General features: G+C 36.6%; 1 protein-coding gene across 1 annotated transcript in view; it reads right to left on the reverse strand.

The window, feature by feature from the left end:
• Nucleotides 1–3,277: 3,277 nt before the first annotated feature.
• The window catches only part of MIB1 (MIB E3 ubiquitin protein ligase 1), a 97,152-nt gene continuing 83,490 nt past the window's right edge, over nucleotides 3,278–16,939 (reverse strand). The window contains exons 18-21 of the mRNA XM_043889471.1: nucleotides 15,856–15,934; nucleotides 12,866–12,979; nucleotides 11,417–11,517; nucleotides 3,278–8,686 (exon numbers count right to left, since the gene is read on the reverse strand). Of these exons, the coding sequence (XP_043745406.1) occupies nucleotides 8,546–8,686; nucleotides 11,417–11,517; nucleotides 12,866–12,979; nucleotides 15,856–15,934 (435 nt within the window). The 3' untranslated portion in view covers nucleotides 3,278–8,545. The remainder of the gene's footprint in view (nucleotides 8,687–11,416; nucleotides 11,518–12,865; nucleotides 12,980–15,855; nucleotides 15,935–16,939) is intronic.

The raw sequence follows: 16,939 nt of genomic DNA on the forward strand, positions 1-16,939 counted from the left end.
TCTTTTCGAGATATCCCAGGCAAGAATATTGGAGTGGATTGCCATTTCCTTCTCCAGGGGATCTTCCTAACCTAGGGATCAAACCTGCTGACTCCTGCAGTGGCAGGATTCTCTACTGCTGAGCCAGTTGTTTCTGTACCATTTCTTAAAAAGACTACCCTTTCTCCTTTTCACTGCCATTATCAAAGATCTGTTGACTATATTTGTGTGGGTCTATTGGTGGGCTCTCTGTTTAATCAATCCACTTGCCCAATCTTTTGCCAATATCACAGTCTTGATGACATCTTAAAAAACTGACATACAGTTATCTACAATGTCTTATTTTAGCTTTATAGTAAGTCTTTAGGCAGATAGTTTGTCCTATGACTTTGTTCATTTTTAATATTTTTCTAGCTATTCTAAGTCTTTTGTCTTCCCATATAAACTATAGTATTGGTTTGGTGATGTCTATAAAATAACTCACTGGGATTCTGTTTGGGACTGCACTGAATCTATAGATGAGGTTGGGAAGAACTGACATCTTAACAATACTGATTCTATCTATAGTCATGGACTCTCTCTCCATTTACTTAGATTTTCAAAAATTTCTTTTATCAAGAGTTTTATAGTTTTCCTCACATAGATCTTTCACGTGTTTTGTTATATTTATACACATTTTTTTTTTTTTTGGTGCTAATGTAAGTGGTGGGCTTCCCTGATAGCTCAGTGGTAAAGAAATGTAGGAGACGTGGGTTCAATCCCTGAGTTGGGAAGATCCCCTGGAGAAGGAAATGGCAACCCACTCCAGTATTCTTGCCTGGGAAATCCCATGGACAGAGGAGCCTGGTGGGCTACAGTCTATGGGGTCAAAAGAGTTGCACAGGACTTAGCAACTAAACAAATATAGATGATATTATTTTAAATTTCGAATCTCAACTTTTCATTGTTGGTATATAGAAAAGCAGTTAACTTTTGTACATTAACTTCTTATCTTGCAACCTTGCTATAATTGCTTATTAATTCCAAGAGTTTTCCTGTCAATTCTTTAGAAACTTGCAAATAGACAATTATGTCATCTACAGACAGTTTTCTTTCTTTCCAATCTGCATAGTTTTTACTTCCTTTTCTTATTGCATTAGCTAGGACCTTAGGAGGGGACCTCTTTGCCTCCTTCTCAACCTTATGGGGAAAGAGCACCTAGTTTCTAAGTCTCAGAGTAATGTCAGCTGTAGGTTTTTTGTAGATGTTCTTTATCAAGTTGAGGATGTTCTTTTCTGTTCCTAGTTTACTCAAAGTTCTCATCAATTCATTTGCCCGTTCATTCTTTTGCCATGGGCAAAAAAAAAATGGATTTTTTTTTTTCTTTTTTTGGCCATGCGGCATGGCTTGTAGGATCTTAACCACTGGGCCACCAGGGAAGTCCCAAGGATCCTTAAAAGTGGAAAATTTCAGGAAGCAGAAGAGGCATTGATTGTCAGCATGATGCAAAGTGAGACTCAGCTGGCCATTGATGGTTTTGAAGACAAACAGGGGCCAAGGAAAGTGGGCTGCCTCCAGAAACTAGAAAGAGCAAGGACATGGAACTTCCCTAAGAGCAACCAGAAAGCACTGACAACAGGTTGATTTGAGCCCAGGGAAACTCAAGTCAGACTTCTGACCTCCCAGACTCCTACTGTGTTAAGCCAAAACAGTCATGGTAATTTGCCACAGAGCAATAGGAAACTAACACAATACTCCTGCACTATTACATTCATACTAAGGGCATATAATCGTTGTGAACTTCAGTCTTTCTTCAGTGTGGTTTGGCCATGGTCAGCAGCCAAAGACACTCTGATTCAATTGTCTATTTTTGTATTAAATCAGGGTTAACTTCACCTATAAAGGCTTTCCCCAAACTGTACATCAATATTTCACTCAAGACATTACTTGTTGTTCTGTGGAAATAAAAGGAAGGTCAACAGTCTTAAATGTATGAGAAATAATATTTATACTGATTGAAAATCTGCCTTTCAAAGAGTTGCCATATCTAAGAGTGAGAACCTAACATGAAGGGGCATTTTGAGCATAAGTACATGGTATTTGATTATAACATCAGCGCAAAGGCGGCACTGCTCAGCAGCTACAGGGACATAGCATCAACTCTGGGACTGGTGGTCACTGTTCCAGGTCTTGTCTTATCTTTTCATATAATGTTTATCATCTTTTTATCCTTAAGATAAAAATAAATCTCTCAACTAGTTTTGCTATAAGGAGAAAAAACTATTAGCCAGATGGTCATTCCTTAGCAATTAATTTATGGGAGAATCATTTTTGGTGTTCTACTTTAATCCATGCACTTGTTTTATCTTTTAAACTCCTATCACTGCCCTGCAATGTATCATTTAAAAGTTTTCATTATTAGTCAGTCTGGGAAATGCTACACTGTAAGACTAACAATTTTAATTTCTGTGAAGAACAAATACCTATCAATGATAAAAAGCAGAAATCAGATTTTCTAAAATGGGTTTATTTTAAAAACCTATACAGTTTCAATTTAATAAAAAAATATTGCCATGAAATGTCTAATTATACAGCAATAGAAATAAACCCCCAAATATAGTTAATTAGAGGTTATCCAAAAAAATTAATTCACAATTTTAAAGGTGAAATACATATGTTTTTCAAATAAACAATTTTAAAAGGTTTTTGTTTTAGATGGTTTTGCTCTTAAACATCTGAGTTATATACATACTTAATTTTTGAACTAAATTAGACAACCTCCCAGTAACTTCACAAATAAGTACTTCTATTAACTTGAAAAATAAAATAACCCACAAAACCCTTCTATTACTGATTTAGTCACAAAATGCTAACAAAGTCAAGTAAATCATTGTTTTAAAATGTGTACCTCTTCAAAATGAAATCTACATTGGAGTTGTGAAGTGTAATACACTTTTTATAGAAGAAGTTGAGTCTTTCATGACGAGTCGATTTATTTTCTTTCAAGTTTATCCTTTAGACTACTTTTACAATATCTCTTAATCCTGAGAATGTGAGGTGTTAAAATAAGAAAACCTTTGGCCCCATTGATAGAGAGGTACCTTAAATGTAAACAATTGCAATGAGAGCCTTCTAGACGTGGGCACCTTGTCTTGTATAGAGTTGGAGATGTATTTCCTTGTTTCTCAAAGACATGATAATTTCCTTCCCAATAAAAAGATTGATGTATTGAGATTTGTTTTCAAATTACATAAAGAAATCAAAATTCATGTATACATCTTTAAGGAATAGTTTCAAAAGATCAGCGAAAAGCATTATATAATGATATTATATCATATGCTTTATTAATGGTAAATGTTTGCATTTATTTTTAAAAGCTTAGCTCTCGCTAAGCATTTTTTAAGAGAAAGCTAATAAATGAGAATCATTTGCCATACAAAAACTATATTCACAAACAAGACTTTAATCAAATGAAAGCTAAAAAACACTGGAAAAAATACAAAGCAGAACACTGCTATGAGTCAATTAAACTGCCTTCTATCACTAAATGTAACGTATCTAGGATGACACAAGCGTACTGAACAGAACATTTTGTGAATTCAGTCTAAGTAAGACCAGCGTTAAAGAGTGATACTCAATTCATGATTTTCTTTAAAAAAAAGTTTTTTTAACCGAATCATTTAAACAAAAGGTCTTCTTTTCATTTGAGGGGAAGACAGTCTGTTTTCCAAATAGATTCTCCTTTTTTGCTAAAATAGCAAAAGGTATGAACTCTAGCTCCTCTTCCCAGGTGCTACTGATAACATGACTTGGCATAATGACTTAACATAGAAGTACTTTCCTGGTAACTGTGTCATGGCCATAAATAACCCATTAAAAAAAATGATCAAGTGCAAATCTAAAAAAACTTCCTTTAAAGAATTACCCAAACCCAGCACACAAGCAGTATCGCTATTACATGACTAAGAAATACAACTTATCAACGTGTGTATGATGATAAACGCACACCAAAGACCACCTTCTATAAAATTTTAGTAGTGTTGCCAAGTTAATAATTCTTTCAAGGCACTGAAGAATTATGTAGATGGATTTTCCAAAATATAACTAACAATTGCTTAAACTGTTAAAAAGCCCTGAGTCAGAACTTTCAATGACTTCCTGAAATTATTGATTTCAGACAAAATGGCACATTTGTTTATTCTATAGAAAATTACAAGACCATTTTGCTTTTTGGAGGGAAGAAGTCATGTTTATGAAACAAAACTAAATAGACTGCACAAGAAAAGTAATATATTCAGCAATATTATCTCTCTTACACATTTCATATTAATTGTAACTTGTAGTTAGTTACGGATTTAGGCACCAAATTGATGTGGCAAGTCACCTTTGCTTCCTCAACAAAATAAAAATCTCAATTTTAACCTCAGGTTTCCATCTCCTCCTTAGTCACAAATATGAATAAATGCTGGAAAATACTCTGACAGAAAAGGAGGTAGAAAATGCCAATGTAGCAACTTACAATTTTAATTCACCAGTTCTACTATCTAGTTCATATTTTTATACTCTAGTTTCACCACCAACCACTTACCAGCAAATTGAGGCTCAATCTAAAAAAATTTCCCCCTTGCTGTAGCAAAGCAATGTATACATGAGACAGCATTAAATAGCTTTTCCTCAATTTTAGTGTTTTAAAGAAGTACAACTGTTAATTAATACTGTTATAGTTTTACATATATGTAAAAGTTCCAAGGCTATACATGATTCATCAAGTAATATCAGTAAGCATTCCTATTATAATACTCAAGCAAATAAAATTAAGATGCCTTTTTGAGAGAAAAAAAATCTTGAAAACAGTTACAAGTAGACTTAAAGAAAACTGACATTTTCAACAACATGGCACACAAAATTTATGAAGCTCTAATACCTTCTCAATTTAGTATAAATTCAAAGCTAACCTAATTACAATGTTTAAAGTGTGTTTCTCCCCTCTGACTCAAAATGAAATAAACCCTTCTAATTAACAGATATTTAAAACCCCCTCAATTACGACTGATGATGACTGGGAGGGAGAAGAGAAATTCTGTCTTCCCCGAACTTGATTATTCACCATCACTGTAGGTCTTGCAAATACAAACTCTTAAGATATTCAGGTGTTTCTCCATTTATATTTAATCAAAATTCTATTCCACTGGAGGAGGGAGAAGAGGACTGCTGCTTAATGGGCATAGTTTCAACTCTTCTATATACATATATACTTCTATAGTTACCGCTTTGATAAAATCTACATGATCCCCATTTTTCTCTAAACTCAAAAACTGACTTTTCCTTTTTTTACTTGCTGCAATCCCTATCATCCCCTCTATCCAATTTCATCACCAATTCTCCAAGTTCATAAGTTTAAATAATTCTTAGTCCAAAAGGGTCCAAAATTCACAATAAACAAAAAACAGCACTGGACAACACATAACACTACAACACAAGACCGTCTATTTCTGCCACGTAAAAATGACCTAGCAAGCTTTGAAATTTGATTTGGACAAATCTTAAGCAGCATGCATTGCAATATGCTAAATGTTCTTACAGGCTAAAGCCATCAAAAACATAAATTTAAGAAAGTTATTTTCAACATTATCAATTAATTTTATGCCTCAGTAGCTAGATGGTCAATCTGCAATGTTTAAATTTACAAATAACCAAGCATAATTTGGCCAGCTAAACAAAAACACTTGTGTAATATAATATTCCAATACTAATACAACAAAATGATCTTCTCTTGAAAAACTTCCTTGCTCCCAACAAAATGAAATATGTTTATGGTATAAACAGTAAGAAGGTTAAATTATGGGAAAGAAAACTATTAGAATAGCACCATCTGGTTAAGTTGTATGTATGTTTTGGGTCACAAAGCTGACAATATTAGGATAAAAGAAAAATATGGTAGAGGTGAGAGGGTACAGAGAGGGAACCCTAATGACAGTTCTTCCAAAACATTAGGAAGAAATGTTATCAGTATCTTTAGATCCCTTCTTTTTGAAAAGAATACTTCAAATATGCAACGGCTGCATGATAAATTCTGTATGTGCTTAGAAGCTGACTATTTTTTCACTGTTGTGTTTCTTGCTCCTGAAGCCCAATAAATACATTTTTGAGTGAATGCATGTCAGTTTTGGTGGTTTCCCACCCCCCCCCCCCCAACGATTCTTGGAAAAGCAAAAACTCCTTCGAGGCACAAGATAAAAAGATGATCATGACAAGGACACGTCCTAACGGGGAGCGCTGCTGAGACGTATGATAAGAGGTAGCAGTTTCATAGAATTAGAGGAAAGTCACTTAAATAATGAAGTTCTTAAACTTATTCTCTCTCACAAATCAAAAATAAATTTAAAATTATTTTTCAGGTGCTTAAAAACATGAATGAAAAAACATTTTCTTTTCACTAGACAAATTTCAAAGTGGTACAAATGGAGAAAATCCACAAGTGTACAACACTACAGTTACAGTGACTTTATGACTTTTATAATAGTTTACAGGTTATTATATTTTTAATATGGAGGAAATAAGCTAGTCTGGAAGTTGAAACTGCCTTTTAGGGATGTAAGCTTACGCACTGTAGCTCAGAAGATCTGTAACAAGAATTTAAGTGAAGTAAAGCTCCGGACTATACAATTCTCTGGTTGGTCAAGCTATGCACGAGTCAGCCAGGCGCTCCCTCCTTACAATTGACCTTGTGGAAAAGAGATGGGCAGCACGCGGTATGGAAGAGAAGAAAACCCCTGACTTACACTGTTTACAGATCTGAAAGAAAATAGTCTGTCTCTTTAAGCGAACATCACTGGACAGATGTGCTATCTTTTTATAACTTCAAAATATGGCTTCAACAACAGCCTCAGTAGCCTGTTATTAGGTAACTGAATAGAGTCAATATAAATTTTCAAATTTATAAAAATTTTTACTGTTCTAAATGGTAAGTCACTCCACTAAACACAGATATGGAATTACCAAGACTAGAAAGGCAGCAAAGTGCACCATTGCTCTCACCAGGACTTGCAGAGGCAGCAGCCATTAATGAGCCAGAAACATGATATTATGAGGGCTAGAGACCTTGTACTTTCAAATTTAATTGTTGCAGCAGGAGAACTGAAAGAAGAACCAGAGTCAAAGGGGAAAAAACCCATAAAAAAGATACTTATCCTTAGGAGTAAACTTATACACATATAGTAGATACTACTGTAAACAGCTGATATTTGTATAATCTAGCAGCAATGAACCCCAAAACACTTATGTGTATATTCATTCCAGATGTTGAAAGAGAAAAAAATAATTAGATGCTCCAGAGTAAAACAACACAAAAACACAGATAATCAGACATATTTCTGTAAATGTCCTAATCATTCTTTCTAAATTAAGTGTCTATCATCGGTTATTTACAAGGTCTTGGATATTGCCGACAGGTTAAATAATATCCCCATTGTTAGGTATGATGAGAGACTGTTTTCTTTATAGTCAGCTCTACTATCTGAAAGATAATGGAAGCGAGGCCTCTGAGGAAGATAGAAACAGTGACACTGGCAGAACTGAGGCAGAGGAGAAAGGACCATTGCCTTACTGAGGACAGTGCTTTTCCCTTCCTGGATTACTGCTACTCCACACATCGGAAAAGTTAAACTGAACCCCGGGGGCCCAAACAGGGTAATACCATTTCACTGGTCAGATCAAGCCTGAATAAGTAACCACAGGGGAAACTGTGGCCCATTTTTCAGAGTCATTTTTTTATAAGCTGGCTGAACAAAACAGTGTATAAATTAATGTAAGAAGGGCAATTATAACAGTTAATAGGCACCGGATGCCCCCACCTGCCCTGCCTTCACTTCCCCACTGTGATTGCTTATTTTTACTTTTCATGTCTCAGTCATTTTGAAACAAATGAAACAATTTTCCTCTGAATCCAGAAAATAAGCTAGATGCAAAGTCACTGTTCTCTCATTTTGTATTTCCATTCTCTGAGAACATAGACAATCATTTGGATAACTTTATGTTACCTTATGAGGAGAATCCTCTCTTTAGTATTCCTTTAACCATGCAGAACCTGTACTATAATTTTATCATTTAACATATGAAACATAATGGTTTGATTTGCACCTTTCATATGATGTACCTCTCTGGGTACCTGTGTCAACTCACTGTAAAAATCATGATAAATTGAAAGACCGCTGACCATAAGGAAGTGTATCTTTTGAGGTCTAACAATGTTTATAAACTATGAGATAAAATGCAATGAAAACAAAAAATAAGAGGAGATCCTTAAAGGAGTTTCTCCCTTAGATGCAGAAGGCAAATTAAATATGAATTGCACGGATTTGATGTTTCAATTGAAAGGAAAACAAAAAACAAAATACACAGCTTCAAACACTGTTTTGTAGAGTTTTTTTGTTATAGTTGTTCTGGTATGTTTAGAGCCTAATTACACTCTAGTAAAGAAACTATGAAATTAAAAATTAATTCATTAGAACCTTCAACTAGCTTAAAAAGCTCACTAAGATCTCATGGCCAAAATATTTTAGCTAACAGAACACAGGGGGTTTCTTAGTTAATACAAAAGAATCCTCCGTTCGATAGCCTTTCGACAGATGGGACATTCACTCATCCGGTCTCCACATAGCTGGCACGTCCCATGGCCACAAAGGAAGATCATGTTCTTCAGACGATCCAAACACACAGGGCACATTGTCTGCAATGTGAGATAATAAACAAAGTAATAAATGCTGAGCTACTTTCTAGTTTGAAAGTGTAATCTGACAACTCTGTAACATCATTAATTTGGTTGTTGTTGTAGTCAAATAATCTTTGGCTGCTGGACATTTTTAAATTTTTGAATCTTTAAGATAGCATCCTTATAAAAATAGAAATACTGGTTGTACTGTCAGGTCAGTATAAAAGGCACTATATAAAATAAATAGTACATAAAATTAAAAATGCAAATGTCAAAATCTAATAGGAAAAGGATGAAAATAGCCCCTTCAGTCTGACCAGATTCTCCACCTCTAGGTACTAGGTTGTTCTTGTATGAAAATAACACAAAGTATTGCAGGAAGCAGTGGAGGATACTGCTAAGAACATACACACACACACCAAGCACTATGCTAGATGCGATCCAGGCCCAAGGCATATATCACTCTCATTTCAAAAGAGGAAACTGAGGTTTAGTGAGGCTAAAGGTATTAGCCTTAGTGAGGCTACAGATGAGCCAGAATGTGAGCTCGGGTGTATGTGGCCGCAGAGCTCTTGCTTTTAGAGATGAAGCTGCACTGCGCTGCCTTCAATACAGACCCTCTGGTTAAAAACAATTAACCTTAGCTATTGCTAAATGTAACTTCATCAACTTAGAAGAATTCAGGAGTATACTTCTATGAAATTTTCTAGAAAAAACCACACATACACTCACAAAACACATTTCACGTTTATAAAAACATAATATATCTTAATATTTCATTCTGAATTATACCTTTCCCAAATAACACAGAAATGAAATAATTAAATAAAAATGTACAGATTAATAAATCAGGCCTAAAATCTATAGGAAAATGTAATTACCAACTCTGACAATATCAGAAATCATCGTGAAGAAAACAATAGAAAAAAAGAACTACAGTATCACTTGCTGGCTCCATTCTTCCAAGGTAAATTTTCACATTTATCTTTGAAGTTTTGAGAAGAAAAGGGAGAGAAAAATCAGTTTTTATTTTAAAAAGCCAAAGCAGCTTTTTAAAACTAAAATAGTTTCTTTTTCATTAAACTTCCCAGAGGTTTATGTAGTTAATTAATAACTCTTATTTCCAAAAGTAAACACATCTGTGCAATTGAGGGTAAGTTACTTTGGATTGATATAACCTTAATAGCATATAAAATAAATTTTTGTTTTTTAAAGAGACATTGGGGTAAGAGAGAGATTGGAGATTTAAAATTTAAGAAGAGACTTATTCAGATGCTTTCTCTTGGTAACCTTGAAGGGGTAAGAAACCTCAACATTCCCCCAAAAATGAGTTTTAACTATTTAAATACTTTAGTGATGAAATATGGCCATAAAGATTATTTAAAAAAGAAAAAACTTCAGATAGAAAAGACAAGAGTGGAACTCTTAACAACTGTATGGCAACACTGATGTGACTGCCAACTAAAGAATACCCATTGTGTTCAACCCTTTGAATTAAATCAGATTTAACTGCTGAGTCAAATGGTAAGATAAGAGGGAAAAAAGACTTTTTTTTTTTAACCAGAACCTATAAGTTTTAGGTAATTCTTCATTTTAATGCTGCTTTTATTAAATATTAAGCAGATATGAAAGAGCACTTCTGTTGGTACATATAATAAAGAAACAAATAACCACCACTCAGCTTAGGCATGAATATGCCCTTCCCACTCCTCACTGATAACCACTTTTCTGAATTTAACATTTATCTTTCCCTTGCCTTTTTTATGGAGGGCGTGTATGGGGGTGGTGTGTGTGTGTGTGTGTGGTGTGTGTGGTGTGTGTGTGTGTGTGTGTGGTGTGTGGTATATGTGTGGTGTGTGTGTGTGGTGTATGTGTGGTGAATGTGTGTGTGGGGTGTGTGTGTGTGTGTGTGTGTGTGTGTGTAGGGCGTGTATGGGGGTGGGGTGTGTGTGTGTGTGTGTGTGTTTGTGTGTGGTGTGTGTGTGTATGGGGGGGTGGTGTGTGTGTGCGTGTGGTGTGTATGTGTGTCCTTTTCTACTTTTCATTGAAGTACATCTATAGAGAAATGTGCACAGGTCATAATGTATAGTTTAATAAAAGCTCACAAACCAATCAAATGTAAGTAAACAACAGGTCATAAAACGGAACCATCACTACTCGTCAAACTGCCCCCATGTCCCAGCCAAAAACCACCACCATCCTTTGATTTTAAACACTATCTGTGTGATTATTTTTTCCAAGTTTTCATCCCCAAACAAAATCCTATTTAGTTTTATGCTGCTGCTGCTAAGTCACTTCAGTCGTGTCTGACTGAGTCTACCAGGCTCCCCCATCCCTGGGATTCTCCAGGCAAGAGTACTGGAGTGGGTTGCCACTGCCTTCTCCAATGATGCCAAACTTTCCCAAAGTGTTTTTACTACTTAATATCCCCATCAGCACGGTGTGAGTTGCGGCTGCTATGTACTTTGTCTGAACACTAGATACTGACAGTTTCTAACACTTGCCTCCTCAATCTGACAGGCAGAAGTGTGATGGAGTGTTTTTTCATGTTGGGTGTGGTGCGTTTCCTATTTTGTCAAGTACTTGATGAAATCTTGTAATCAGATCTTGCTGATTGCAAATATTCAAATACTACAAGGGATACACTAACGTGAACCACGCTTGCTATAGACAACGCTAGTACTTTTTTAGAAAAAGAGGCACTGGTGCTCTTGGGAGTCGCTCTTCACCGTGGAGAAGCGCCATTACCTGTTCTTTGATGTCCTGTAGCTGCTGCTGCAGCTTTTGCACGTCCGCATTGACGTTGGTATTATCCTTGTCCTTCTGCAGCACCGGAATATTCCCACTGGCTAAAGCACACACAAAGAATCTTAATGTTATGACTGTTGTGAAGCAAAACTGATTTTTTTAATTTCAAAATTATTACTTTTATTTATTAAAAACATGATACTGTTATTCGAATGCTCTTAAAAAACTTTTTTCCCACGTGAACAACAGCTACAGCAGTGAATTCATGTTAAACTTCTTCATTTATAATCTTCAAAAAGGAATAGGTTTACACATTAATTTCTAATTATGTTTAACTCAGTGGGACAATAATCCACACTACAAAGAGACTTCCAGGTTTTCCAAGGCTCTCCTGTTGCTACTGATCTGAGATGAGGAACTCCGTGAAAAAAGGTCCATGATACCCACTAAATGGAGGGAAATTTACCACCTCACTTTTCGTCTTCTCCAGATACTTGGACTCATACTCTGGTTAATCTGTCCCCAGGATTTTTACCCTGCTTTATTGGTGATAAAAACAAAGTGGCTACGCTAATGTTATTCCTCATCCTACACAGAACAAAGAAATCAAAGAGACCAGTTTACGTCTTGTGCAGAGATGAAAACTATTTTTATACCGCTGTACTACAGGTGACCCTTGAACAACACAAGGGTTAACCAACAAATAACTTAGAGTGGCCCTCCAAATCCACGGTTTCTTCACATTACTGAACTCGACCAACCACACACGAACCATATAGTCCCACAGTATTTACTACTAAAAAATATCCACATTTTGGGAGTTCCCTGGTGGCCTGGTGGTTAGGATTCCAGGCTTTCAACTGCTGTGGCCTGGGTTCAATCCCTGGTTGGGGAACTGAGATTTCGCAAGCCACGTGATGTGGCCAAAAATAAGATTCACAGTGCAAATCTGTGATGTTCAAGGGTCAACTGTACAGAAACATTGAAGGTAAATAACTTACTTCTCATCTTTCCACTGTTCACTGGGTTACACTTCCGTTTATCTATAGTTACTCTGTCACAAATAAAGACTATTTCATAAAACAATTAAACACACTAGGTAAACCTATTACATAAAGGACTAAGGTTAATACATGTGTAAACTGAAAAAACAGTTTATAATACGATGTCCTCCTGCCCTGAGACACAATAAACTTCATCTTAAAAATAGCCAAAGTATCTTTAAGAACACAATACTTTTATAAAACACACAAGGATATTTCCTTAAAAGACTAATGCTTAAAGCTCCAAAATATTACAAGTTAGAAAAATACAATTTCAGGTTTCCTATAATATACCTGTTCCTTGTAGAGTCAAGTCATATACCTTCTGTTTTACAAGCAGACAGTACAATACACTATGAGAAGGCGTGTCTATGAAAGTCCCAACAAAGGAAGCAAACCCACTCACAGATCTCATCGGCGGCGTCCTCGGCGCTCTTCCCCCCACAGCACAGGATGAAGGGCACCCTTCGCTCAACCACCGCCCGACACTGCACACACTTCTTCATCAGACTGGCACAGTCTGCAAAGGGCAACACAGCACGTCTCACGGAAGAAAACATGAGTGGGGCCGCCTTGCTCCACTCATCTAACAGTGAGATAAACACTAAGTCACAGCGATACACGATTCTACCTTCTCAAGATGTCACCTACCGAAGAAAGCCTATTTTTCATTGGCAGCCTCTAAAGTAGAAAGCCCACCGTTATGAAAGTAACAGCATTTTCTAATGCACTGGAATAAACTGAGGGGAAGTTTCAAAATTTTTTAAAAATATGTAACATGAATATTTCAAGATCTCAAGGCTTAAGAATAAAGGAGGGAGAGACCTTTCATGAATTTAACTACTATAACAAGAATTATAAGGCTGCCAACCTTATTTTTAAAAACTACTTTCTTTTGTAAGTATTTTATCACTAGTCTCTTAAATTCCTAAAATATACTATACAATTCTCTTCCTCCTATCAAATTGATGCAATCTAACAAGGAAATTGCTTAGTGAATACTTTTTTAATGCTAGCAGTCAGGACAATTCATCATAATGGACTATCTTTCTAATACCTCTATATTAGAGGTAGAATGCTTTCCCATTCAAAGAAGAAATTCTCAGGCACAATTCTATGTTATGGACTATTAATGTTACACCTAAAGTTATTAATATAAAATAATACATAGTGCTTCAACACATTCTTTCCCATTAGCATTTATTATAAAAGTATACTCCATATCTTAGCCTATGGTACCAAGTATCTTTGTCAATTCAAAAACAGGAAAAATAACAAAAACTGTGGCAGGGTATCTTTATGATACAATAGTAAACCTTAAAGAAATAAAAAATCACCAGTGTGGACAAGGGGGTCATAGACTCTCAACCGTGCCGATGCTGGTGGACAGAGATGCTCTGTCAAGGTCGATCTTGTGCCAAGGCCTAAAAAGAGATGGGTCAGATGCTGGCCTAGGCAAGATGAACCAGGTAGGAGCTATTGCTAGCAGACAACTGGTTTGGGATTTGTCTTCAATCTGAGGACAGACTTTTTTCTCTTGAATTTATAATTTAACAGCCTGAGTATGTAATACGTAGTCACTATTATTTCAAATAGATAGCATCACCAAGTCAATGGGCAGGAATTTGAGCAAACTCCAGGAGACAGTGGAGGACAGAGGGGTGTGGCAGGCTACAGTCCATGGCGTCAAGAAGAGTCAGACACAACTTAGCAATTGAACAACAACAAATTATTTCAAATTCCCGTAACTATTAAGTTAGGTTGTCATATTATTGATAAAAAATCTTTCTTCAGCCTGTCCAAAGGGCTGTAGCTCCTCCTTCCTTGACTACTGTGCTGTGGAGACAGGACCAACTGCTGTCCTGCATACTCCTGGAGAAAGGGACATTTTTCCCGCAAGTCCAGCCTCCCTAGCAAATATATGTTTACCAACAATATATCTGTAAAATGCAGAAAGAAATCAACTTCTTAGGCTTCTTATGAAAATAAACGAGGAGATACCCAAAAAGAGATTACAAAGGTTGGCACAAATTAAGAACTCAATAAGATCAGCAGTTGCTCTCATTATATTCTAAAGCAAAAATAATGTAAAAACTTTGGGGAATTCCTGAGGGAAAATATTACACTAAGGCTCTAGAGTCCACATTACCAACTATTAACTATAACCAGCTTTATGACAGGGTCAGCAAACCACAGACTGCAGGCCAAACCCAACTGGTCACTAAGATTTTATAAAGTTTTAATGGAAAACAGTCCCACCCATTTGCTTACATGCTGTCTAAGGCTGTTCGTGCACTACAACGGCAGAGGCAAGCAGCTGGAAAGGGTTGAGTTGTTACTGCAGAAATTACGGGGCCCACAAAGCCAAAAATGTTTTCTAGTTGACCTTTTACAGAAAATGTTGGCTAATTCCTGGGCTATGAAAACTTGCATAACCTGAGCTCTTTTTACTTAAGACAGAATTCTCTTTCTTCTTGGCCTCTGACAGCTGACAACCGCCATTATACCAGTCTCTGGTAAACAGAAACAATTAACTTGGAGCAGAATGTTACAGCAGAAAACCTTGATCATTTCTTAGTTGAAAAGCAGCCAAAAAAAAAAACCCTCAATGTTTATTTAAAGCAAATCTGTGCCAATGAGATTAATCTATCACACAGTTGTACTTTGTCAGATTTTATATTAAAAACCAACACCTAAGTGACTGAACTATTTCATAAGAGGAAACACCATGTTTTAGCTTGGGCCCATTTAAGTATAAACTGTTAAACATGTTTAAAATCCTTCACTGACAAGTAAAAATTAAAAGGGAGAACATTAATACTAAATACATTAACTTGCAAAGAACAAGGAAGATATGTAAAAGCAAAGGTTAAAACGCCTCTTAAATTTTAATATTACCCCCATAAAGAAAAGATTCCTATAAGCTCTTTTGACATAGAGGTTAAGGAAGGTAAAGGCGGCCAGAAATTATTGCCCTGAATGGCTGCTGTGAGTGGTTCAGCAGTGGAGAGTGTACACAGGAGGAGGTTCCACAAAGGTGTAGAAAAATGAAGACGTGTTCATTTTATTCATGGAAAAAGGCCACACTAAATGTTTCAACGTTCATTTTTGGAAACAAATTTCTCCTGTATGTGAGAAGACGTCATTTTATTTCATTTGTGCTCACACACAAATGAAATAAAAAGCTGAGTGGGGGAATGCAGCGCATCCAGCCTTCGCTAACACTCAGGACTAAGGAGGGACAGTGGTGACACTTGTGCAGGGAACAAATGGAGAGTCCCAGAGGCCACCGACTCCTCTGTTCATGAGTTACTTTTTTAAAAAATTCAAAGGTATAATTTGTTTCGCTTTCTATTTTTATGATAATTCTGAGGAAGTTCTGTTTGGGCTACTTACTCTCACAAGCACACATGTGTCCACACGGCTGAAAAAGAACAGCTGCTTTCTTGTCGGAGCATACCACGCATTCTTCAATCTGCGAAAAAGAGGGTACAGCATAAGCGTGAACATCTACAAATAAACTGAGTGACTCTAACAGCTCCTTTTGTATCCAAATGCATTGCTCCTCTGTAAGGAAACTCTTCCACACAGAGGAATTTACCACAGGCTTCTCCTTTGTCCTCTATTTGGTCTCTTGGTCATTTATTTTCACATTTTTTTAAACACCCCAGCTAAGCTGGCCTCGTCCCACTTCAGTCTCCCTACCTGTCCTAAAGAATGACACCGAAAATTCTACTTCCTCCAAGGTCAGGGAGAACAGACTAGACTTCAGTTTTCTTTTTTTTGCTTAAACTACTTTTGAAAGAAACATTAAAAGGACAAATGACTGAGATAAGATAGATATCTAACATTCATAAAAACCTAACCAGAATAGCCAGACTGCTAAAGCTTGAAGAGGAGGAGGGGTTTATTGATCCACATCCGAGGAATGCCACCTAGCACATCCTTTTCCAGAACATGGGCCCTCCCCACCCAGCCACTGGCTGAAGCCCAGAGCTCTGAACTAGTCTTTCCCCTGATCTCTAAAGCCACAGCCCTCCACAGAGTATTCATGATTTCCCTCAGTGTTTCTTCCTCTTCTCCACTTAATCTGCGTTCTGCATGTATAATGATTTCTTAAGCTTGCTCTGGTTCTCTGACCCCCACCTGCCCACCACCCTTGGCTCCACATTCACCTTTCCCTCATTCTCCTTCCTTCTGACACACATTCACCCCTACCTGTGTCACTTAACGATACTGTCCACCTCTTCACCTCAACAACCGAATACTGGACCGTCCCAACTTAGACCTTGCTGTGGACATACTAACTTCGTGGGAAGCAGTAAGACGTGGTTGGGCAGAATCTTAATGTTCCTGGATTCCAATTCCAGCTCTAGTACTAACAAGTTACTAACACTGTGGAGATGAAGCTTTTAAAAATTCTGAACAATAAAGAACAATCCTTCTTCACAAGGTAGTAAGAGTCAATTAGAAGACAGGG

This window comes from Cervus elaphus, chromosome 27 (genome assembly GCF_910594005.1).
Source record: "Cervus elaphus chromosome 27, mCerEla1.1, whole genome shotgun sequence".
Taxonomy (NCBI): domain Eukaryota; kingdom Metazoa; phylum Chordata; class Mammalia; order Artiodactyla; family Cervidae; genus Cervus; species Cervus elaphus.